The 25,587-nt window shown below is 42.6% G+C and overlaps 1 protein-coding gene across 2 annotated transcripts in view; it reads left to right on the top strand.

The window, feature by feature from the left end:
• Positions 1–255: 255 nt before the first annotated feature.
• Positions 256–25,587, top strand: part of IGSF22 (immunoglobulin superfamily member 22) — a 48,380-nt gene continuing 23,048 nt past the window's right edge. Inside the window, exons 1-9 of one of the 2 annotated variants that reach the window (XM_085860779.1) lie at positions 256–388; positions 3,238–3,343; positions 11,015–11,149; positions 15,642–15,775; positions 16,167–16,266; positions 16,592–16,631; positions 17,797–17,980; positions 20,616–20,732; positions 24,613–24,775. In XM_085860779.1, the coding sequence (XP_085716905.1) occupies positions 3,265–3,343; positions 11,015–11,149; positions 15,642–15,775; positions 16,167–16,266; positions 16,592–16,631; positions 17,797–17,980; positions 20,616–20,732; positions 24,613–24,775 (952 nt within the window). In that variant the 5' untranslated portion in view covers positions 256–388; positions 3,238–3,264. Of the gene's footprint in view, positions 389–2,361; positions 2,620–3,237; positions 3,344–11,014; positions 11,150–15,641; positions 15,776–16,166; positions 16,267–16,591; positions 16,632–17,796; positions 17,981–20,615; positions 20,733–24,612; positions 24,776–25,587 lie in introns of those variants that run through there. The other variant, XM_085860780.1, reaches the window with a different exon arrangement.

The raw sequence follows: 25,587 nt of genomic DNA, 5'->3' as shown, positions 1-25,587 counted from the left end.
CAGATCACGGATAAAAAAGCTGGGAAGGCAATGGCAAACCACCTAGTATTAATCCTGGCCAGGAAAATGCTTCGGCAGCACCTTCGCTCCTGCAAAGAGTATGGTGCGTCAAAATGAAATCATAAACAATAGAAATAACAAAACAAAAGGACATTGAAAAACGTTTAATAATAATCAATAAAAAGAGTCAAGATATGGGGATAGAAGCTGAGGGCCAATGGGTAGAGGTCGTTTGCTATTCAGAGGCGACTAAGCCTCCAGAGGCAGCGATCTTCACCGAGCACTTGGCCGTATAAGGTTGGAAGGATTTGGTCTCCTTGCTCTCCGCTGCCTGCGGTGCGGACCCTGCCTGGCCAGAGAGCCACACAGCAAGGAGAGTACCCTCAAGGTGAGCTGCAAACTAACTTCCAGCTTGGTATTCTGAGGTTATATTGTGCATGTACATTCATTTGATATTATTTTAGCATAAAAACGTTTCGGTGATTATGTGATTTCGAAACAATTTGTTCATTAATTCTGCAGGCACTGAGATTTAAAATAGAGGACAAAGAAATCCGTCGTCCTTCAAAATAGCTGAGACTGTTATGACATAAAATACCTTCTTTCTGTAGTTTTCACAGCAAAAAGTAACTTACTATGGGTGTCCAAAAAAGTTTGACCAACGAGGTACTCACAATAGTCCAAGGCACAGCAAAAACGTATAACAAAGTGTGTGTATGTGTGTGTACATACATATATATATATATATATATATATATATATATATATATATATATATATATATATATATATATATATATATATATATATACATATATTGGAACTGGCAGGATCGCCTCGACGTCCGCACATTCTCCTCTAAGATGTCTACCCTGGGTTTGAATCTCGGCCCAGGTATAAACTGTCATCCCGGTGTTTCACATTTAGGGGGATTCATCAATGTGTGTGCCACTACCATCCCTCGGATGGACGTTAAACTGGGCGTCCCATCTCTCGGTATTAGTTGGTGGAAGTTAAGATGTCACGTTGTCCTTCGCAAAGAGTAGGCGAGCTATCACCAGCACCGTGAACAAATTATAAATTCCTGTCCTAACTACTGCTGGGAAGGCAACGGCAAACCACCCAACATGACCCTTGCCAAGAAACCGTTTCGGCAGCACCGACGCTCTTTAACAGAGTATGGTCCAGAAGAATCAGAATATATGTATAAGAATATTTTAAAATTAAAACTGGGGGCGGTTTAACTGGGGTAGAAAAGATCACGGCTTTAGATTGCGGATGATGCGAGATGGTGGTGAACAGCTGTCTTGAAGACTTGCAGGGAGGAATGAGAATGAAGAGGATGTGGAAGTTGGTTCCACAGGTGGGAAAAAAAGAGGGACAAATGAATGGAGGTGAGCAGTGATCCTGGATTTTGGAGTTCCACCAGAAAGGGGTTGATGGTGGACCAAGTGAGCCCTGCAGAAACCTGGGGGGGGGGGGGACAAAGCATGGAAAAAGCAGAGAGGTGCAAGGCCAGAAAGGAGGCGGTAGAAGACAAAGAGACCACCGACCTGTCTGTGATGGCGAAGTGATTAACCCACGGACTCAGTTTCAGCGCAGGAGATTCCATTGATCTTGAAGGCCTCAGTTTCCACAGTGTCAAGCTGAGAAAGACGTGAGGCAGGCCAGCCAGCTTAGAGGGGAGAGCAGTACTCCATCAATCTGCAGATGAAGGCCTTGTAGGTGGATAGGAGTTCAGGTGTGCCAAGGAAGGTCTTTGTATGATGGAGGATGCCCAGTCGGCAACTGCCTTTGGAGGCCAACATTGAAATGTGGTTTTCCCAAGAAAGATCATGGCTGAGAGCGAGAGCCAGGAGTTTGAATACTGAACTTCCTCAAGAGGATTGCTAAGAAAGTTGATAGGAGGGTTTGCCATCCTTTCAGAGAGAGTGAGAGAGTGAGAGAGTGAGAGAGTGAGAGAGTGAGAGAGTGAGAGAGTGAGAGAGTGAGAGAGTGAGAGAGTGAGAGAGTGAGAGAGTGAGAGAGTGAGAGAGTGAGAGAGTGAGAGAGTGAGAGAGTGAGAGAGTGAGAGAGTGAGAGAGTGAGAGAGTGAGAGAGTGAGAGAGAGAGAGAGAGAGAGAGAGAGAGAGAGAGAGAGAGAGAGAGAGAGAGAGAGAGAGAGAGAGAGAGAGATCGAGATCGTGAGTGTGAGATTTGTGATTGAAAGACATATTCCAAGTGTTTGACCAGCTTGTGATTTATTTTTAAGGTCTGAAGAGAGGGAAAAGGGATGTCACGGCAGAGGGTGGAGTCATCAGCAAATAGATAAAGGGGATTTTCCAGAGAGTCAGAGAGATCATTGATGAAGATTAGGAATAGGACTGGGCCCAGAACACTGCCTTGGGGAACTCCAACCTTGAATGCTGTGAGAATCTCAATCATAGAACATTTCGAACAACCCTCGGAGTCAAATATCCCATCGTGGAACCAACGTTACGTTGACCTTTTTACCTTTTTTTTCTGGACATTTTTAGCCTTGTCGCCAGTTCGTGAAATCTGTCAGTGCATGAGTCTGCACGCAGATTTACTGTTATATAGGTCGTTCGACCTCTGATCAACTGCGATCTACATACCCCGGTAAGGCTCTGCATTGTACGTCCCAGTTTTGTGAATGGCGTTTTTTTCATCCGCAGTTGAGGGTTGTGGAAGAACACCATGTAGAGGATGGAGGGACAGAGACAGAGAACACCAACAGCAGGGTTGAAGGACAAAATAGACTAACCCTAACAGCTTGGTTCAGCTGGGTTAAACACAACAATAGACGACAATGTGGATTGTATTGGATTTGAAGTATGTTTGCACAGATTGTGATGAAAAAAAGAGGAAGTGTCATGATAGAGGATGGGTTAATGAGGGTAAAACTTGGTTCTGAAGAATACTTAACAATTTTCACATCTGATATAAATTATTTATTTGCAGATTCTCACCTTTTAACCATTATTTAAAAAAAAAACTCACTTGATTAGAGGGGAGGTGGCACAGTGTGATGCTTTCAAACCAGCAGTGTGTTCAGTTAGCAATTTTCTTGTGGAGTGCTCTCTAAGTGGCTGAAGCACTCAAACAAGCACTCCATTCAAAACCGTTGATAAGTAACGGATGGTAAATGAACACACCCCTGGAAGCAAGTACAATGAAAATGATGTCATTATTAAAGGTGATGTGTTAACACCTGCATGGGATACATCTTTGTTGCAGAAGAAAGGAATAGCTAACTCTGCCACGATGGAATACCACACACAAACCAAAACCACGACCAAGACGACGAAGATCACACATAAGGGAATTACCTCCGTACAACAAGGTAAGATATTTTGAACCGTACTCAGCAGTTCCTCATTCAGCTAAATAAAAATGAATTACTCAGTGTTTTGGTAAAAGTATAAACTTCCATTCAACGTGTTTTCAAGCAAGTAATGAACACCAACCACGACGAAGAAAAGTTGTTTCTGAAGGAGAAAAAAAAACAACAAAAACACGAGGTATTTCAGCAACAATAATAAGTTCAGCAATAATAAGTTCAGCAACAATCGTAAATTCAACAATAATAATAAATTCAGCAACAATAAAAAAAAAATTCAGCAATAATAATAAATTCAGCAACAATAATAAATTCAGCAACAATAATAAATTCAGCAACAATAATAAATTCAGCAACAATCATAAATTCAGCAACAATAATAAATTCAGCGACAATAGTAAGTTCAGCAACAATAATACATTCAGCAACAATAATAAGTTCAGCAATAACAATAGCGAACGCAGTGAGCTTCATACTTAACGCGTGCACATGAGAGAATAGGAAACAACAACAACAACAACACAATACCCCTGGCTATTTGGAATCCGTGTCGTTAGCTATGACCTTTTGCTTCCGGTTGTTTTTAAATGCTGTGCGGTGTATAAACACCATCGGGTTTTATTTCTATCTTGTGAATATTACTTAACGCGTGCACATGAGAGAATAGGAAACAACAAAAACAACACAATACCCTTCCAATTGTGAATCCGTGTCGTTGGCTATGACCCTTTTGCTTCCGTTTTTTTTTTTTTTGCTTCTGTTTTTTTTTGTTTCCAGTTTTTGTCATGGGGAATGATGCATGCCGGGAGATAAAGGCATCGTCGGAGACATGAAAGCCCCAAATAATATCAGACATGGTGTATATTTCCTCCACTGATTTTAATAAAGATATCTCCCGCATCATCAAAAAATAATTTTAATCGTGATTTACGTTATTTGATCGGTGATCCCGAATCCAGGCCAAAGTAACCAGAAATTGCGTATACAGTTGTGAACAAGTTATAGGTAAAGTCAGAAGCGAATGTAAGAAGAATTCTACGTTCACTTCTGGTATTTATTATTTTAGATGAGATCCTGTTCTTGGCGGTGTAGTTGTCGTTGAATATTCCGGAAGGTAATATTCCGGCATTACCGGAAATAAGGTAATGTCGAAGTATCATGTTGAGGTAATATTTATTTTTGCAGATGAGATCCTGTTCTAGGCGGTGTAGTTGTTGTTGTGAAGGTAATGTTGAGGATTTTTTTTTCTTTTCAGATGAGATCCTGTTCTAGGCAGTGTAGTTGTTGTTGTGAAGGTAATGTTAAGGTAATATTTATTTTTGCAGATGAGATCATGTTCTAGGCGGTGTAGTTGTTGTTGTGAAGGTAATGTTAAGGTAATATTTATTTTTGCAGATGAGATCCTGTTCTAGGCAGTGTAGTTGTTGTTGTGAAGGTGATGTTGAGGTAATATTTATTTTTTCAGATGAGATCCTGTTCTAGGCGGTGTAGTTGTCGTTGTGAAGGTGATGTTGAAGTATCATGTTGAGGGGAATTTTTTTTTCAGATGAGATCCTGTTCTAGGCGGTGTAGTTGTTGTTGTGAAGGTAATGTTGAGGTAATATTTATTTTTGCAGATGAGATCCTGTTCTAGGCGGTGTAGTTGTTGTTGTGAAGGTAATGTTGAGGATTTTTTTTTCTTTTCAGATGAGATCCTGTTCTAGGCAGTGTAGTTGTTGTTGTGAAGGTAATGTTAAGGTAATATTTATTTTTGCAGATGAGATCATGTTCTAGGCGGTGTAGTTGTTGTTGTGAAGGTAATGTTAAGGTAATATTTACTTTTTCATAGCAAAAAGACGGTTTAATTTGATATATTTAAGAAGCGAATGTAAGAAATCTACGTTCGCTTCTTGGCTTTGCCTATTCCATATTAAGTTCAGCAACAATAATAAGTTCAGCAACAATGATAGGTTCAACAACAATAATAAGTTCAGCAACAATGATAGGTTCAGCAACAATAATAAGTTCAGCAACAATGATAGGTTCAGCAACAATAATACATTCAGCAACAATAATAAGTTCAGTAACAATAATAACTTCAGCAACAATAACAAGTTCAGCAACAATAGTAAGTTCAGCAATAAAAATAAATTCAGCAATAAGAGTAAGTTCAGCAACAATAACAAGTTCAACAATAAGAAGTAAAAAAAGACATAAAACGTCAGAGTCCCCGTTTTTCTCGTAATTTTGCTGCATGGAGTTAAAGGGCAAGCCCATATTTATGTACAACTAAAATGGCCGCCAGTCTACCAGTCTGCCATCTTTGATCGTATTGCAAAATAAAGTGAGGGCACATGTATGCCATCATGTACTGTGCTTGTGCCAAGTTTGAACAAAACCAGATCATACACGTCGGAGAAATAGTTAGGGACACGTTTAAGTAACAAAATGGCCGCCAGTGGGCCATCTTTGATGTGATCTCGAAAAAACTGACGTGCTTTTGTAAGCCAGCATTCATTATCTGCATGCCAAGTTTTAAAAAGGTCGGTAAATGTATATCTGAGAAATGGTGGAGTACATGTTCGACACTGGGGTTTATTTTTACAACTAAAATAGCCGCCAGTCTGCCATATTGGATCTGATGTTGAAAAAAATGGCGTGCATATGTATACCACCATTTGTTGTCTTCGTACCAAGTTCGAATCAAATCGGTACATACATGTCCGAGATATGGTTGTGGACGCACACATGCACGCACACACATGAAAATCGAGACCAAATCCATAAGCCCCCTTTTTGGACTAAGTCCAATGGGGGCTAATAATAAGTTCAACAATAATGAGTTCAGAAACAATAATAAGTTCAACAATAATAATAAGTTTAAAAATAACAGGTTCAGCAACAATAATAAATTCAGCAATCATAAGTTCAGCAACAAGAGTAAGTTGAGCAACAATAATAAGTTCAGTAATAATAATAAGTTTGACAACAATAAAAAGTTCAGCACCCCCTCAAGTGCTCTCCTGGCATGTGGCGCCTCAGGTCCACTCCCAGGGTACACAGGCCCACAAATCTGGTGTGCCCCTCAGAGCCCATGGCCTGCAGGCCAGCACGCTCCCAGTGTTGTGGGCCGGGTATCGGCGGTGAGCACGACCGCTAGATGGAGCAGTAGAGTTGGCTCCACCGAACACCTGGAATCTAGATCGTACCTTTCCGATAACTCCGAAGGTATGGGTCCCTTACAGGACCATGGATCGTCAATAAGTCAACCGTGTGGGACAGGGTTATTTGCCAAACTTCAAAATACCTCGAGGCCCACATGGCGAGCTACCGAGGAATTCACACCCTCGACAGAGCACGAACGGGACGAGCCGTAACCGTGCTCGACCCGTGCGTAACCCGAGCGGATGGTTACCGAGGTCCCGTCGGTCCAAATGCGCAACTACTGCAGCAACGGCCTTTTTAATTCCCCCAACACGCACCGTGCTAAGCCAATGCAGGAAAGGACAGGAACGAGCTGAAACATTCAACAATAGGAATATTTATTTCAATAGTGTGGGAGGGGAACACAGAAGAGCAGAGTTAAACCGACTAAGCAATGCAATCATGTGCAGCAAAAAGCACTTAACAATTCCTACTTATAGATGGGCCCACACACAGACGCACACCCAAAAGAAACGGACCCCAATGGTCTTTATTCGGCTCTCCAGCTGAGGAGGACAGTTCGGCTGGGAGTCAGGATGGCTGGCTACCTGGGCCATGAGCACGTGGCTGGTCATTCACCCCTTCCCGGAGCTCTGGTCGCAAAGGACGGGCCAGGGCAGCCGAATCCAGAGGATGCGAGACAAGGTGAGGGATCGCTGTGACGAGATCAGAGCCAGCGACGAGACGAGACCAGAGACGAGGCTCACAAGGCGACCAGGTGACCTGACCTTTACAAGGCGAACAGGCGACCTTGACGTTCTCCGCCAGACAGAACGCCCCGAACACTTATACTGGACAACGCTCCTGCCACGAGCACACCATCTCTCTTCCACGCTGGTCCAGACAACCACTCTTCCTCTTCAGGAGGAAGGGGCTTCTTTTCCTGGCCACTCGCCTCCTCATTGGTCAGACCCATCGCGCGATTCACTGGCCGTCCTCCATTGTACAGGCCCAAGGTAGGCGGGGCAACTCCCACCCTTCTGGGTGGAGTCCCCATCAGAGGCGTTTGTGGCTCCGCCTCCCTCCTCACCTCTGGCCACGTGCGTAACGGCGATCGTGTGGAGTCGGAAACGGGGCGAGTGAGACGCCCACTCCTTGCCGATTGGCTAAAGAGGGACACCATGTCTATGTTAGACTTCACCAATGCACTTGCTTGCTGGCGAGCACGCGAAGATGCCGCGAGCAGAGTGTTGCTGTTGTGAGAGCGAAGGTAGGCATTGTTGTCGTTGATGTAAAAATCCTAACTGTCAAAATAACTCTGCAGCGCACGAACATTTAATTCCCATTAGACGAGGGACGGGACCCTAACTGGAAACACATACTGACCGATATAGCTGATCTATAGGGACTCTGAGTGTTGTGTGCAGTAAGCTTCCAAATTCGTAACACCAGCACCCAGAGTGCCCTTCTACAAAACCTACTCCCCATGAGCCATACCCCCAGCCCATCAATTTATTTTTGTACCCCACAAATAATAGAACTTACTTCTCTCAGCAACAACATCGGAATGGCATCCCGTTCCAAAAAGGCTGAATCCCCGCTATCTACCTAACTCTAACCAGAGATTCTGTCCGAGGAGGGGTGTACTTCCTCTTATTCATCACCCATACACCCACTTCACACAATTAATTCAATATCAATAATTGTTTAAAATATTTGCCACACACCTCATTCACCTCACTCATCCCATCACCGATTTCCCCCTCATTCTGGACTCTAGAGAGAGAGAGAGAGAGAGAGAGAGAGAGAGAGAGAGAGAGAGAGAGAGAGAGAGAGAGAGAGAGAGACAGAGAGAGAGAGAGAGAGAGAGAGAGAGAGAGAGAGAGAGAGAGAGAGAGAGAGAGAGAGAGAGAGAGAGAGAGAGAGAGAGAGAGAGAGAGAGAGAGAGAGAGAGAGAGAGAGAGAGAGAGAGAGAGAGAGAGAGAGAGAGAGAGAGAGAGAGAGAGAGAGAGAGAGAGAGAGAACCTCGACAAGACCTCAACATTTCACTAACTATTGTTGGCTCGGCTCAGTTCTTTGCAATAAAAAAAAAACCTCAACATCGTATTTAATAAATCAATAAAGAATTTCCTTGTTAGGAAATAAAGAATCAATAAAGAGAGGAAGAAGGAAAGCATCGACTCTATTAGTCTGCCAAATGTAAATAAAATAATTACAACCCAATGTCAAACTAAAACAAAGTCTCTAAATAAACTGTCTGATCCTAAACATCTCCCGTCAGCCTATCTGCTTCAATCCTCTACTCGATCTAAAGTAAACATTTAACCGCTTAATGTCCTCTCTTGATGCACCTTTGGTTTTCATCTTTCTGCTGTCTGCAACATTTATTGCCTCTTCTGTCAGCTGTATTCTCTCTGATTGCTTTTGTAATGTTGTTTTTAACTCCTTCTTTTACAATGTCTTCAATCTCTTGCCACAATTTGTCTGCACTTGGTTGCAGATTTGGCAACAAATAGTTGCAGAAACAATGGCATTATGTCATCCAAGTACAACTTTGCAAAAAATGTTTTTTCTTTTATTACATATTGGTTAAGATGCATTTTCAAGGTGATATCTGGTCGGAGTTTTAGATTTTTTTTTTCACCTTTCTCAATTTGATGAGTCGCTTTTCCACGGGGAGTTCATGATCTGTCCCACAGTCTGTGCCTGGTCAGATATTGGCAGATTGCACAGTACTTCTCCAACTTCTGTTGATTAGAATGTAGTCTATCTGGTTTCTATGTTGCCCATTAGGTGAAGTCCATTTGGTATAGTCTACACTTGGGTTGTCTGACCCATGTGTTTGTAATTATGAGCTCATTATCCACAAAAGAACTCCAGCATTCGCTCCCTTGGCTCATTTTGGATACCAAATCTGTGCTTTCCTGCAATCGCTGGTGCTCCTGCTTCTCCAACTTTTGCATTACAGTCTCCCATAGTAATTAAAACATCTCTTTTAGGCACCAGTTCTTCCACTTCCTGCAACTGTCCATAAAACTCTTCCACATTTTCTTCCTCTGCTGTAGAGTTGGAGCATATATCTGAATGATGGTGGTGTTCGCTGAATATCCTCTCGATGAAACTGTTATTAACTTGTCATTGACTGGGTTGTACCCCAGCACTGACACTGCCGTCTTTTCATTGCAAATCACTGCCACTCCATTTATTTTACAGGTTTTGTGACCAGAAAAGAACAATTTGTAATCATCAGATTGAAGCTGCCCCAAACCAGTCCATTTAGGTTCGCTTCTCCACAAAATTTCAGTTCTTGTCCTCCCCATATCTCTCATTATAACGTCGAACTTTTCCATGATTAATTTACCTCACATTCCATATTCCAAATTTTGTGAATGTTTGAGAAGCTCAGAGTAAGACTTGCAGGTCTGGAGACCTCAGCGATTGGATTTCCTTGCGGGTTTGATCCATTCCTTCACAACGGCTACTCCTACTCATCAACGCACTTTACTCTTCCCCAGTAGCCACCCATTTGAGCACTTTCAAACCTGAGGGGACTCATCATCCAACACCACAGTTTTAGGTGTTAGATTTCTGAACATGATTGTTTTTCTTGGCACGTATGGAGAAAGGTTTGCCATTGTCTTCTTCCGGGCAGTGTTTATACTGGACGGATGATCGTAGCCATTGTTCTCCAGATGATAATCCTCTGCCTCACATCAAGGTCATTTCTCGCAATATGTGTGATGCAGCCATTTCTGGCAATAAAGATGTGCCAGCTGCTCCCATGGCTTCAGGTAACTCTGATCAGGAGGGTAGAAAACGAATTATTTTGTATTGTATAGTTATATATCTACAAGCCTGTAGGCTACATGGGTGGTCGCTATATAATTGCATACTAGTCATACAGTTTTTGACGGATCGGGCTGAAAATTTTTGACAAAGAGGTTGATTATAGTGTGCATAAAAGCGCTGAAGCCGATTTTTGATTTTCGAAAAAAAATATATATATAAATATTTTTAGGATTTTTTTCAAAAATTTCAAAGTCCCGTTGCTAGGCAACGGTGGTGTCCATAGCAACGGTGCTCAAAAGCATACAACGAGATCCACGTATGAACCTACCAGTCAAGTTTCATCAAAATCGGTTGACTCCTCTGGCCTCCAGAGCTGTCCATTACATACAAACAGACAGATGGAAAACCTGAGAATAACGGTAGTCTTGCGACCACCCAAAAATATCATGAAAATATCTGTAGGTTCGACCATGATAGCTTAAATGTATCTTTTAAAAACTGGTTTTTGCATTCAAAGGAAATTATTAATTGAAGTTGTTATTATCAAGAATTTGTGATGTTTCATTTTCCTAACCCTTCGTAAAGGGCAAGCTGCACTGTACGCAAGATCCATTTATAACAGGATTAACAACATGACCCTTATTAAGTCCTCAAAAATCATCCAATGACCTGTCTCTAATTAACTCAACAATGAATTCTGAACAGGGCTCCAACATTATTGCTGACTTGGTCATCTCGTTCCTTGCTTGTTTTGTGTTGCAGAGTCAACGACAACTCGTCGTAAATCTTCACTGGCTTCCAGCTCAGTCAGCGTTGTGACCCACAACTCTCAGGTCCCTCCGGGTAAAAGTCCTCCAGAATTCATCATGAAACCATATCCAGTTACCTTACAGGAAGGTGGGTATATAACACCTTGCCGTACTTGAGAGTGAAAAACCTTTTCAAGGAATTAAGTGCAGAACTAAACAACAATAAAAAATAATCTTTTCACGACTCCATTGAACTCAAGCTCGAAATCACAGGGAAGACCGCGTGGAATTTCAGCAAGGAATTTAATTATTTTGGCTGCTTTGACCATCTGTCAAAAGAATAAGTTACGACCACAGGGCCTGGATGAAATTTTGCAAAAATCTGTATCCTGCAGTGACACATATCTCACGGTCTTATATAAAAGTCAGAAATGTAACTTTGAGAATGTCAGAAGTGGCTGCAATATGTACTTTCTCTTTGATGCAAATTCAGACAAGCGTGAAATCTTGAGGACTTCTTAGGAAGGGTGTGCAAAACAGCCCGGGCTGTGCACTTCCTTCTTTCTGATTCAAGTTTGATTACCAAATGTAAAAGGCTAGTAGGATGGCCTTAAGGTATGCATACTCACCTCTGAGCTGTGGAGCCTGGGATTGAATCTCGGTCTGCGATAAACTGTCATTCTGGTGTTTCACAGGCAGGGCAATTCATCATTGGGTGTGCCGTCCCTCTGGTGGACGTTAAACTGGGTCTCCCATTTGCTGACGTTAGTTGTTGGATGTTGAAAATCTCACAGTGTCCTTTGTTAAGAGAGAGTGAGCTATCGCAGACACCCTGAACAAATTGCAAATTTCTGCTCCAACCGACAGGGGGGAATTGCATCAGTGGTACAGCTGTAACCCCCTGAAAATGATGCTTCCTGCAGCCGTGTCCTGCAGATGAAAAAAAAATAAGGAGATTTAACATAAATCTTAACGCAGTGTCAAAAGGGAAGCGTCGCAAAAAAAAACTAGAACGGGCACTCATAGAGCGCATACCTTCGCCGCCACTACTTTTTTTGTTCTTGGTATGAGTGTGGGGAACTGGTTTCATATGAATGGTCTTATGACACAAACCACATATCTATAATGTCATGACCCCCCCCGACTTTCGGGGGCTACGGACTAAACAACAATCAACTCACGTCGTTTTAGCGAGTCTTCACTCGCAAGCTCGGTGAATACAACGTTTCAACAAAAGAAGGTAATCTCGTTTGATGCTGGTTTCATGCAAATCGAATAAGAATTGACTGAGTAATGCCGAAAACCGCATATTTTTCAAGGGCGTGACCCCCCCCCCGACATTTTACCCCAACCGGTGACATGTGTTATGACGTCATTGTGTCACAAGATTGGGTATTAAATTCTGAACATTTTGGTGCTGGGTTCATGTAAAGCGGACAAGAATTGACCGCGTTATGACAAAAACCGCATATTTTTCAAGGTCGTGACCCCCCTGACCTTTGACCCCTAACCGGTAACAAGAGTATGGGCGTCATTGTGTCATATTGCATATCACAAGATGAGGCGTTGAATTCTGAACATTTTGGCGTTAGTTGCATGCAAATTGAATAAAAATTGACCGTGTTATCGTAAAAAGACGATTTTGACCTTTTCATGACCTTGACCTTTGACCCGAACGATCCCAAAATCTAATCGAATGCTTCCTGGCTTATAACCAATCATCCCACCAAATTTCATGCAATTCGGTTTAATACTTTTTGAGTTATACGAATCACAAGATTACAAATAAATAAATAAATAAATAAATAAATAAATAAATAAATAAATAAATAAATACACGCCGACCAAAACATAACCTTTCGCAGAATGCGAAGGTAAAAAAGACAGAGTCTTGCCAAAGTATCTGTTTAAGCGACCCCTTTCACAAGCTGGGGTCTGTTAAAGTTGGTCTGCATGGGGGTTCACCTCTTCATAGACATGTAAAAAAAATAGCAACGTCATTATGCAAGGACACACACGAACGCACACAATTATGCACACACGTATTACAGTGGTTCCTTGAAAAAATATACACTCAAGGTAATGACGACAACAACACACTACTGTCACAAACCACAATAGCTCTGATTACCATATTGTTAACATGTCAAAATCATTGTTCATTGAAAGCTCCAATTCTGCATGATGATTCATCTTCATTGATGGTCCAGTCATAACAAAGAAAACCTTCGTCCAAACATTATTTGTGCAGGATCATCAATTCCTTCATTTGCACACACTAAGTAGTGTGTAATTAAAGGAATGGTCTGGTGAGGCTTGATTGGAGGTGTAGTGAGACCGACGAAGGCATGAACTGGAACCGTTTATTGCGTAGACAAATCCGAGGTCATGTTCCATGATAACAACTCATAACATCTTCCTTCTCAATGTTGAAAAGCTCACACCAGGGACTAGTTAGTCAGTTAGGTAGTACTTGTGCTGAAAAGCCTAATTACTGAAGCAACTAAACCACATACAAGGCACCAATTGCAACACATGAACCCCAGTATTCACTAACTGGGCAACTCCAACTGAACAACAATACTATCTAGAATGGCACTTGGTAGAGCACGTACCTCACTCCGCAAGGCTGACCAGTTTATGTTTTGTATCCCACTGATGGGCCGGATCCAGATCCGGATCTTCACCGAAATCGAATCGGCTTGTTCTCGTCACCGAACCAAATCATCCACTGAGTTTTGTCATAACTCGTCCACAACTTTTTGAAATATCACGTGATGTATCGTTTTTGGCCCCATTTCTCAACGGTGAAGAATCACTCAAAAAAATTATCACATCCGGATTATAGTTTTATCTGTTTCTGAATGTGTGACCTACTCCAACGCATCAGGAGGTTTCATTGTAAATCCAATTTATCTTTATTTTATTTGTTTACTACCTCCGCCACCGAAGGTGAAGGTGGTTATGTTTTCACCCCTCTCTGTCTGTTTGTTTTTATGTTTGTTTGTTTGTCTGTTTGTTTGTTTGTGTGCAGGATATCTCAAAAAGTTGTGGACGGTTCTGGATGAAAGTTGGTGGACAGGTTTGGGCGTGTAATGAGGACGAACTGATTAGATTTGGGTGAAGATCCGGATCCGGATCAGACTACTAGAATTTTTTAAGTGATTCTTCACAGTTGAGAGATCGGGCCAAAAATGATTTATAGCACGATATCTCAAAAAGTTGTGGACGGATTCGGACGAAACTTGGTGGACATTTTGGGTGTGCGACAAGGAAGAATTGATTCTATTTTGATGGAGATCCGAATTAGGATCTGGATACGAGAATTATTTAATTTTCCAAGTGATTTTTCACCATCGAGAGATCCGGCCAAAAACGATATGGTGCTGTATAGCACGATATTTCAAAAATGTACTGGGCCCGATATGTTCTTGTGGATCAGGCATTACGTGGTGGAGGTATGTGCTCTACCGAGTGCCCTTCTCGTTTCAATTCTGATGTATTTATTTTTGGCCGCACCCATTTTCCTCTACATTTTCTCTAAGCCCAGCAACCCATTCCCCCTTTTCCCCATTGGTCCTTGGTTTTAACTTTTGTGGTTTTGGATATCATAGCACTTTTCAGGAATGTAACCCCCACAATATTTAAGGGTTTACTGTACACACACACACACACACATATATATATATATATATATATATATATATATATATATATATATATATATATATATATATATATGCATACATACACAAACATATTCTAGTGTAAAAGCCCATCAAAAATAACTGGTTGGAATTATTTTATTCGAAATATTCAGACGAGGAGATACGATGTTTTGTAGCAAGAAAAAAAACGTGATTTTACAACACTATATGTACAAATGTTACCCTATTTTCTTTATCTTCTGGGACCTTTCATTTTGAGGGTGCAACCTCATGAGCGTGCCGAAGCCTGAAGCCTCGGCCTAGCATCAGATGTGCTTACATATTCTTTATTTATGAGACATCGCACGAATGTAAATGAACACTCATTTTACTCTGCGCACGTCACACATCATGTGCAGCAAATTTCACCTCCCTGCACCTTGTATTTATTGTTATATTTTTAAACGCTTGTGTACGCTGGCATTAAAACAAGTCGCCATCTACATTTCCAAAAGAAGAGACGCAATTACTTTTTGATTGAAAATGTTTTCCGAGTTTTGTTATGCTGAAAATACAGACCGTAGTGAACACACAGTCGTGTTCATAGTTGGGCCTTTAAACCCCTTCTTAAATCGTCCTTTTGAAGGGGGAAAGTTATTACACAAACAAATACACAAACACACATTGTGTTTTATATGGTGGAAGATATATATATATATATATATATATATATATATATATATATATATATATATATATATATATATATATATATATATATTATTATTATTACTATGGGTCAACAGTTCTTCCATGAGTATAAATTGTACATTGTTTAATTTTAAAATACCTGCAGAAAAAAAAAACTTTTGTAGTTGACTATACTCACCCCTCAATACCTGACAATTGCAGCACCTTTTCTCACAATCCCTGGCATTCCCCACCATGAAGAATAAGTGTCGAAGTGGCACTGACTATGCTGTGACTGTGCAGGAAAGTCTGCTGTGTTTCGAGCACGAATCTCTGGTGATCCAAAGCCACAAGTTCAGTGGAAAAGAGGTGACAAGGCTTGTACTGATCGCTGCAAGACTCGCTATGAGACCGCCACTCAGGAGCACGTCCTGCAGGTGCCAATGTACTCCACATTAAACCCCAACACAGTCTTGGTATGGTAACCGCAGTCTTGAGAGATACCCGATGTCCCATCCTCTGGGCCAGGACTTTCTAAGTGCGCCTGGACATCTCTGCCGAGCCCATACGAGTTGATTCTCGTAGATCATTGTTGGTTTCATTTTCGGATTTTAAGACCCGAACAACGCATGCATGTTTGGGGACAAGTCCAAAAATTGTTCTTCTTAGGTTGATGCTGAGTTTTAAGGTTTGTTTTGCGGTTCGAGATGAAATGAGTATAAAACACGCAGAAAGAAAGGCAAAAACACACCATAAAAGCAGAAGCTACAGTACGTCAATATCGCCATCATGTCAATGTTTCACAATGATTGTTCTTGTTATATTCAGATTGAAGACACCGTGATCGAGGATTCGGACACATACAAGTGCGTCGTCAGCAATCCTTACGCTGAATTGACCTACAGCTTCACACTTGTTGTAACCGAAAGTGAGTCACAACTCGCGCCATGATTGACATATAATCCTCCCTCGAAAAATGTCCACACTCATTGTCAATATAATTATTAATTTTTTTTGTTGAAGATTCCTTAATTGTAGCTTCAACAAGGTTGAAGCCATTGGGTTTAAATTCCAAAGTGGCTTGGCAACCTAACAGGTGATGAAGGCTTAAGTCCACTTTTGAAGCCAATCCAATCATAAGAATCTGTTTATACGGCGTATCAGCGTGTACGGTGTAATGAAAACATGTTTTGATTATTCCAAATTTGTGTGTTGTACGTCGTCACCTTTATGCTGTTCTCTTCTCCATACAGACCCAGATAAAGTGGATTTCAAATCACTGATGAAAAGGAGGTATGTTTCACAACATCCAAACTTTTCTGAGATTGATGCTGTACTGCATTTCCATGCACAAGTGGCACTTAAACAAAAGTTTCCAGAGTTATAAAAGAAAATGCCTCTGCATATCGAAAAATCTTTACCCGCTGTGAAACATCTCATCACACGAGCATACATCTGACGTCACGGGTGTTTAAAGATTCTTTGGTATTTCTCCAAGAGTTTGCCATTGAGTGTGCCCACTTGCTCATGGAAATAAATGCCTTGGCAACCTAACAGGCGCTGAACAGCATAAAGTACTCTTGATTGGAATCCCTGCCTAATAAGGATTGATTTGGATTCCTGAGACAGTGATAAAATGAAGGATGTGGATGTTAAGTTGGAAGCTAACAGTAAGAATGAGGTTAGTACGCCGACAGAGAAGATAGGTCTATTGATTCGAGATTAACTTAATAGGGAGTGAATAAATTGCTGGTATTTATGGGCTAAAGGCTGGCAGGGTTGCCTAGAGGTACGTATGTTAGCCTCCAAGGTGTTTAGCCTGGGTTCGAATCCCGAACCCAGCTATAATCTGTCATCCCGGTGTTTCTCAGACAGGGTGATTTTCATCAATGTGTGTATCGTCCCTCAGATGGACGTCAAACTGAGCGTCCTGTCTGCTGGGATTAGTTGGTGGACGTTAAAGATCCCACAGTTTCCTTCGCAAAGAGTAGGCGAGCTATTGCCAGCTCACTGAAAACATTCTAAATTCCTGTCCGAGATACTGCTAGGAAGGCAATGGCAAACCACCAAGTATAACCCTTGCCAAAAACTCCTTCGGCAGCACCAACGCTCTGTTACAGTATGGTACATTAGAATTACGGGCTAAATAGCCTCGTCCATTTGTATCAACTTTTCCTTGTACTGCATAATCAGAGGAGATCCATCCATCCATCGGGACCATACTCTATACAGCGTGTCGGTGCTGCCGAAGTAGTCTCCTGGGCTATTGGGCGCAATCCTGGATGGGTCACCACTCCAACACAGAGGAGATGGAGGACCTCGATCTCCAATATTAGATGATTGAGGTCCAATGTTATAATACCCGTGAGATGGAGGTCCAACTTTATGAGAGGTAACTCCGTGTCAAGTGATGATCTACAATGTTCAAGTGCCTAAGGTGAGCAATTCATGTGTGCAGAGTGAAGGTGCCAATGATACAGAAGGAGGAAAAAAGAGTTCCGGATGAGAAAGAGATGATGGAGATCCTACTACATGTGCAGAAGAAAGACTATGAGAAAGTTTGTGCACAATATGGTTACACAGACTTCCGGGGAATGCTGAAGAGACTGAAGCAGATGAAAAAGAAAAAACAAGAGGGCGACGTAAGATGAAAGAATGAATTTTTTTTTTTTTACTTTTGGCTACTGGGTACCATATGTACATCCACACATATACAAATACGTAGAGCATGTCTTACCCGTAATGGTGACCAAGAACCCCTGCAACACACCAGCTCTCACCGCAAGAGTCCTGACCAATAGGGAGTGCCTACCACAAATCCACCCTGTTTAGTTATCCATTACAAAGTCCATGAGATCTCAAAATTATAGCCAGGAAGTAAGACATGAAAATTATTTGAATTTTGGCTCAGTTTTTCATCTGTGAAAGAAACAGAACCACCTACTGCTAGTACACTCTGCGCTGATGTTGCCCACTGAGCCAGAAACACATCCATGATGTCTTTTCCTTTTCTTTTCTGGTCCATTCCTTTTCCCAGTGAGGGATGGGGGGCTTCATTTACAAATGTAAGGCTTCTAAAGCCATTTTGGTTGACTGATGCCGCAGTTAATAGCAGTGGAGCAGGGTGATGGTGCTTTTAGCAGTGGTTGGTCTGAATTTTTCCCAGGCTGCACCTGAACTGCAATTACTAATCCCATTTGCCAAATTATTTGGTGGATGATAAAGATCCCATGGTGTCTTTCATGAAGATAAGGTGAGCTATTGTCCGCACACTGAACAAATTCCAAATTCCAGCACTGAGTTGAGTATCCTCTGCCGGAGTGGTGACACATCCAGGATTGTTACCTCTATCCAATAAATTGCTTTCGCTGCACCAACCCTCTGTATAGAACATGATTATATATATGTATATATATACATATATATATATATATATATATATATATATATATATATATATATTTACATATATACATACACTCAGTATACAAAACATCATGAACACCTGCTTTTTCCATGAAATTGACTGATCAGGTGAATCCAGCTGAAAGCTATGATCCCTTATTTATTGCACCAGTTAAATTCACTTCAATCATTGAAAATGAAGGGGAGGAGACAGGTTAAAGAATGATTTTAAAGCCTTGAGACAAGGATTGTGTAGTGTGCCAGAGGGTGAATGGGCAAGACTAAAGATTTAAGTGCCTTTGAACAGGGTGTGGTGGTAGGTACCAGGTGCACCAGTTTGAGTGTGTCAAGAACTGCAACGCTGCTGGATTTTTCACACTCAACAGTTTCACATGTGTATCAAGAATGGTCCACCACCCAAAGGACATCCAGCCAACGGGAGGCCAGTGGTTGAAAACAGCTCATTGATGAAAGAGGACAAAGGAAGCTGACACGAATTGTACAGAGCAACAGACGGGCTACAATTAGTCAACTGACAGTAAAACATTGGTGTCGAAAGACCCATACGATAATGTACAACTCATCTACCTTGACACGAATGGGGTATGGCAGCCAACAACCGTACAGAGATCCACTTCTTTCAGCAAAAAACCAGAACCTGCGCTTGCAGTGGGCGAAGGAATAAAAACATTGCCTGGTCTGATGAATCCCGGTTCCTGCTGTTTCACGCTGGTGGGAGGATTCGGGTATGGAGAAAACCACATGAGTTTATGCATCCATCCTTCTAACATTGCAGGCTGGTGGTGGTGGTGGTGGTGGTGGTGTGTGTCAATGCAGGCTGGTGGTGGTGGTGCGATGGTGTGGTGTGTGTTTTCATGGCACACGTTTGACCCTTGATAAAAGTGGAGAAACATTTGAATGCCACAGGATATCTGAACATCATTGCCAACCAATCAGGTGCATCCCTTCATGGCAACAGTGTATCCATCTGCAAATGGATTTCTTCAGCAGGATAATGTCCCATGCCACGAGGAAAGGATTGTCCAGGAATGGTTCCACAAACATAACAGTGAATTCAGCTAACTGCAGTAGCCCACCCAGTAACCAGACCACAATCCAACTGAGCATGTGTGTGATGAGATGGAACAAGCTATTCGGAGTAGAGATCCACGACCAGCCAACTTGACACAACTGTGGGAAGCATTGGAGTCAACATCGGCCAACATCCCTGTGGAACGATTTCGACACCTTGTGGAGTCCATGCCCCCAATAAATTGAAGCTGTTTGAGTCCATGCCCCCAACAAATTGAAGCTGTTTGAGTCCATGCCCCCAACAAATTGAGTCCATGTCCCCAACAACAACAAATCTGAACAGGAGCAACCCACGATTTAGGTGGTGCAACGGCAGAAGGGGGTGCAACTCAATATTAGGTTGGTGTTCCTAAAGTTTTGTATACCATGTATATTATATATATATATATATATATATATATATATATAAAACACACACACACACACACACACACACACACACGGTATGTGGTTCTGCTGGCTCAACAGTTAGTATCTCGGCTCAGCCTATTAGGCGTGAATTTAACAGAGCTACAGTCCCTTACCCCTTACATCTCCAAAGGATTGCACTGCACCCAATACCAGCAAGATAATGAAATTCTCAATTTTAAAGAGCAGTCCACACCAGAGAGGGTGTGTGTGTGTGTGTGTGTGTGTGTGTGTGTGTGTGTGTGTGTGTGTGTGTGTGTGTGTGTGTGTGTGTGTGTGTGTGTGTGTGTGTGTGTGTGTGTGTGTGCGGTTATTGTACGAGCTTGTGTAACAGCTTCTTTGACTGCACGCAAAACTGTCATACATCCCCAGTCGGTGACAATCCTTCAGCAATTGCAAGATGTGGAGGGACATGAAGATTCAACTGTCACGTTTGAAGTCCAGATGGAGCTGCGAGACCCCAACAATGCCATAATCCATTGGTTAAAGGTGAGTATTTATTGTATGATTTATGGACAGTAATAAGACCTGGGGGTGTGCACACTCACCTCTGAGCTGTCTCTCCTGGGTTCCGATCTCGGCCCAGTTATAAACTGTCATCCTGGTGCTTCACGGGCAGGGTGTTACCTCGATGGGGACCAATCGTCCCTCGTATGGACGTTAATTTGGGTGTCCCATCTGTCAGCATTAATTCCTGCACATAATAGAGATCCCAGGGTGTTGTTTGCGAAGAGTAAGTGACATATCGCCATCACCGTGAACAAATTACAAATTCCTGCCCTGACTGACTGATCAGATGGCAAAGACAAATCACCCATCATAACCCTTTGTTCAAGACCTACTTCAGCAGCACCATTGCCATGTAAAGAGTATTGCACATCTTCCATCATCATCACCAATAAGACTTAAGGGGCTATTTACAATGTCTGGCCTGGACAAACCCAGGACCATGTATAGAGAGAGTCTGGCCATATTGTTGTGCTCACACACAATATGTGAGTGATCCCGAAGTGTGATTGGTCAATCCACGTCACGTGGTCTCAATGCAGCCATTTTGCCGACCAAGCAAGTTACTTCTGGGTTCATGTTCGGACAGAAGTGGCATTTTCATACAAGATTTCGCTCGATTTTGGTGGAACTATGGGATGCCGTGCGACATGGGGTTTCTCCGTTCGACCAGGTCAAGGCCGAATAACGCACAAGTTCCCTCGTGACAAGGTTTCGGATGATCTAGTTTCGGATATCAGTTTCTCCATTTGCCGTAATAACAAAAATAAACTGCTCGTAACATTTTTCACCGTCCGACTGTTTTTGCTCGAGGACAGAAACATGACCGCAGGAGTGAACGAGATGGCACGAAGTGAGAACTTGGCACAAAAAGTATCACAATGCAATTTAATTGTTTGTCTCAAAATTCAAATAATGGTGCAGATTTTTTGTCGATATTTTTTGAAAGAAAAGCTTACACCGTTCTTTCGTGTTTCATGATCAATTTGAATGTTGTATCACAACTTGATATTGTTATAAACCACCTGCGGTAAAACTTGTTGGATGCTGACACAGCTCCAAATTATGGCAGGTAAATGCAAAGTAAATGAACAGGCAACCAAACATGTATATATGGGAATATTACATGCACAGACCAAGAATCAAACCCAGGTGTTCTGGTGAACCATACCAGTGCTCAGCTATCTGAGCAACTCACTTGCTGAGCATGCATACAAGTGCTCAGCTATCTGAGCTATCTGAGCAACCCACTAGCTGAGCATGCATACAAGTGCTCAGCTATCTGAGCAACCCACTGGCTAAACATGCATACAAATGCTCAGCTATCTGAGCAACCCACTGGCTAAACATGCATACAAGTGCTCAGCTATCTGAGCAACCCACTGGCTAAACATGCATACAAGTGCTCAGCTATCTGAGCAACCCACTGGCTGAGCATGTATACAAGTGCGCAGCCACTGAGCTATCTGAACAACCCACTAGCTGAGCATGCATACAAGTGCTCAGCTATCTGAGCTGTCTGAGCTATCTGAGCAACCCACTAGCTGAGCATGCGTGGTGAACTATACCAGTGCTCAGCTATCTGAGCAACCCACTGGCTGAGCATGCAATTCTCCCATACAGAGATGATGAAAGGGGAAAGGCCCTCTCATGAACAGGCCGTCGCTGCAACTATGGTTGGCAGCGAGTGTACCGGAAGCAGTGGCCGAAACAGAGTGGCATCTCTATATGTGGGAGAATTGCATGCGTGACTAGTGGATTGCCCAGACAGCTCAGACCACAGAGCACTGGTATCGTTCACCAGAAAACCTGGGTTTGGTTCCTGGCATGGATGTGTAATTTTTCCCACAAAAGCATATGAATGCAATGTATTTGGCTCAAATATTCTGATCATTCATCGTCTCTTTCGTTTATTCTTGAATTGCACTCGAAATTTCCTGCTTGTACTACTCTCGTAGAACGTAATGTTCATTATAGTGGCGTACGTCATCGTTGGTCGATTCGTTTGGAACACCAAATTCCACAGAGAACCACTCGAGACGACTGGTTTCAGTTGTGTCGCCGTGCGAATCTCTCGAGCGGTCCATTATCAAATTACAGACTTTACATAAACCCTTTCTAAGAAAGATTTGTGCCTCCCAGTAATCCTGTCAGGGAGCTAAGTTCGATTAAACCGAGAGGGACTAAGGAACAATCGCAAGCGTTTGTAATACGACCAGGTTCAAACCGTACTAACAGCCGAGGAATTGATATTATAGCCTTCGGGTTCATCTCGGCTTATAAGGAATGTCTCCATCTGTGATCTCAGTAAATTACAAGGTCGTGGACGTAATACTTTTTGAACATGAGAAATGACTTATTCAGCACGAGCAGAGTAGCCGCCCTTCTGGCGATCTTGTTCCAAGCATGCAACGCGTTCTTCCAACACATACCTTTATTTGGGCGGTGTATAAGTAACTGACAGCTCTGTATGGGCAAAAACAAAATAATCCGGGTTATGTGCATGAAGAAAAAAAAACATTCCGACTGCTTATCTATCTATAATTCCAGCAATCTGTGTGTGTGTCTGTGTCTGTCTGTCTGTCTGTCTGTGACCGCTGTTTCTCGACAACCACCAGTCCGATCGAATTGAACCTTGTCAGGTATATTGCTGGGGACCTGAGGATGTGCCTTTTCAAGGTTTGATATTAATCAGACAAGTGGTTCCCAAGTTATGGCTATTTATTTACCAAAACAATGACAGGACACGTTGCTGCGTAGGCGTGGCCGATGGGGAAAGGGCGTCATTTAGTTACCAATGACAGGACACGTTGCTGCGTAGGCGTGGCCGTTGGGGAAGAGATCCTCAGTTACCAATGACAGGACACGTTGCTTGGCGCTTTGCACCCACAGTATGTATCTTCTATCTATCTATAATTCCAGCCATCTCTGTTTGTTTGCCTTTTCAGGGTTTGAAATTAATCGGACAAGTGGTTCCCAAGTTATGGCCAAGTTAGAGCGCGTTCCCCATTACGGGTCAAAACGTACGGACTTCCGGATAGTGATGACTTACTGTATTCTAATAATTTCTCGATTTCTTATGCGCATTTATAGATAAACACAATGGCCCAATCCAGTCGTCGTTTACGAGAGCGAAGGAACGGCCTGTGTGGTTGTTTGAAAGTATTTTTTTTTTTGCACATACAGCCACGCGAAAGCGAAGGAACGGCCTGTGTGGTTGTTGTTTCTGGCACGCAGTTTGAAAGTTTTTTTTTTGCACGTACGGCCACGCACTAGTAATTCAAAACACCTCACTGCAATGGAAAACGTGGGGACAGGAATACTGCACTGTAAATGGTGGAGACTTGTAATACCCTCCCCGAACTGGAGGCGGCGCTACACGATACACATTTACATGGAGAATTCGTGTTCACCCCTCGTCCCCACCCAAGACCAATGGCAAGGATAAAAAAGAAAAACCCAATCCATTAATTGGGGTCATGCTGATCCTATGTAGCCAATCTGGATGTAATTTGCCCAGAACTGGAGGAGTAGTCACACGCCAAACAAATCCACAAACAAACCCACAAACAAATACAAACACCGGTCCGTGAATTATAGTAAAGGATGCCAGTGTTGATCGGCACCTACTTCTCACATCACTGCTCTCGCTCGCTTGGTAGGCAAGATGGCACCGGCCAGCGAGTTGGCCAGACTCTCCATATATGCTACTGGACAAAACCCATCCGTGAATCAAAGCAAGACTTGGGCTAACCACAAGTAAGCATGATACTTCGGTAAGCACCTGTTAAGTGAATCATGAATGAAACGCTATGTACGGCAACGCCATCCCTGAAATGCATCACCTGTGCTGCGAGAGTAGAACGGAGAACTTATCCGGCCCAACGTCAGTCTGGGAAAGTTCACACTCAAGCAGATCGGCATGAAGCACCAGCTGGTCATTTCCAAGCTCAAGCAGAAGGACGTCGGAGAATACAGTATTCAGGTCAATGAGAAGACCTTGTCTGCCAAACTCAGAGTTATTGGTATGTTTACCTCGATTTGACCTTCTGTGTGTTTGTACATCAGCTCTCAGTTTCTATCTGCACATACTGTGCCTCTTGTTTGTGTGTTAAACGTTTGTAACGGCATAAGTTTGCAGGATAATGAAACTGCATCGGTAAGAGGAGCTGTGCACGAACATGATATTGCGGGTAAATGTATTTGACATTTCTGAATCGAACAAAATTGGTTTCATTTCAACAACTTGATCGAAGTAACTAATTTCATTTGGCTTTACTTACGTATGGATAGGGGTCGGGTGGAAAACGCTGCACTTTCAGAGGTCACATTTCAGTGCTTGCACCCAACAATTTGCCCTGGGAGCACGAAGAAGAGCGTCAACCACAAAGTGCAGACCGGTCTTACCTGGAGGCCAGAACAAGCAGATTATCTCCTGGAAAATCATTAGTCATTGCCAACTGGGGTTTTCTAAACGACAATCCCGGAGCAACATGGTTTATTTATTCGTATGCAGCTTGTGGCTGCTCGGCTGCATCATTTTCTGGGAGCGTGGCTGCGCCGCTGATGCAGTGGACAGGGGTCCTGTTTGTCAGCATTCATTGATGGACGTAAAAGATCTCACAGTGTCCTTCGCGAAGAGTTGGCGAGCTATCGCCAGCACCATTAATAAATACCAAATTATTGCCCTAACCAGCAGAGGGCATTGCATCAGCAGCACAGCCACACCCTCAGCCAATGATGCTACCCTGCAGCCTTGTGCTGCTTGTAAACTCGGATGAATCCTTGTCACTAGGTTACTGTACTCGTATACTATTCTGTGCTCCAAGCTTAACAC

The sequence above is a fragment of the Eptatretus burgeri genome, chromosome 17, assembly GCF_056783735.1.
Source record: "Eptatretus burgeri isolate ZD-2024b chromosome 17, Ebu_testis_v1, whole genome shotgun sequence".
In the NCBI taxonomy this organism is placed as follows: Eukaryota; Metazoa; Chordata; class Myxini; order Myxiniformes; family Myxinidae; genus Eptatretus; species Eptatretus burgeri.
The sequence above is the reverse complement of the archived record's forward strand: the minus strand, read 5'-3'. Positions and strand labels throughout refer to the sequence as shown.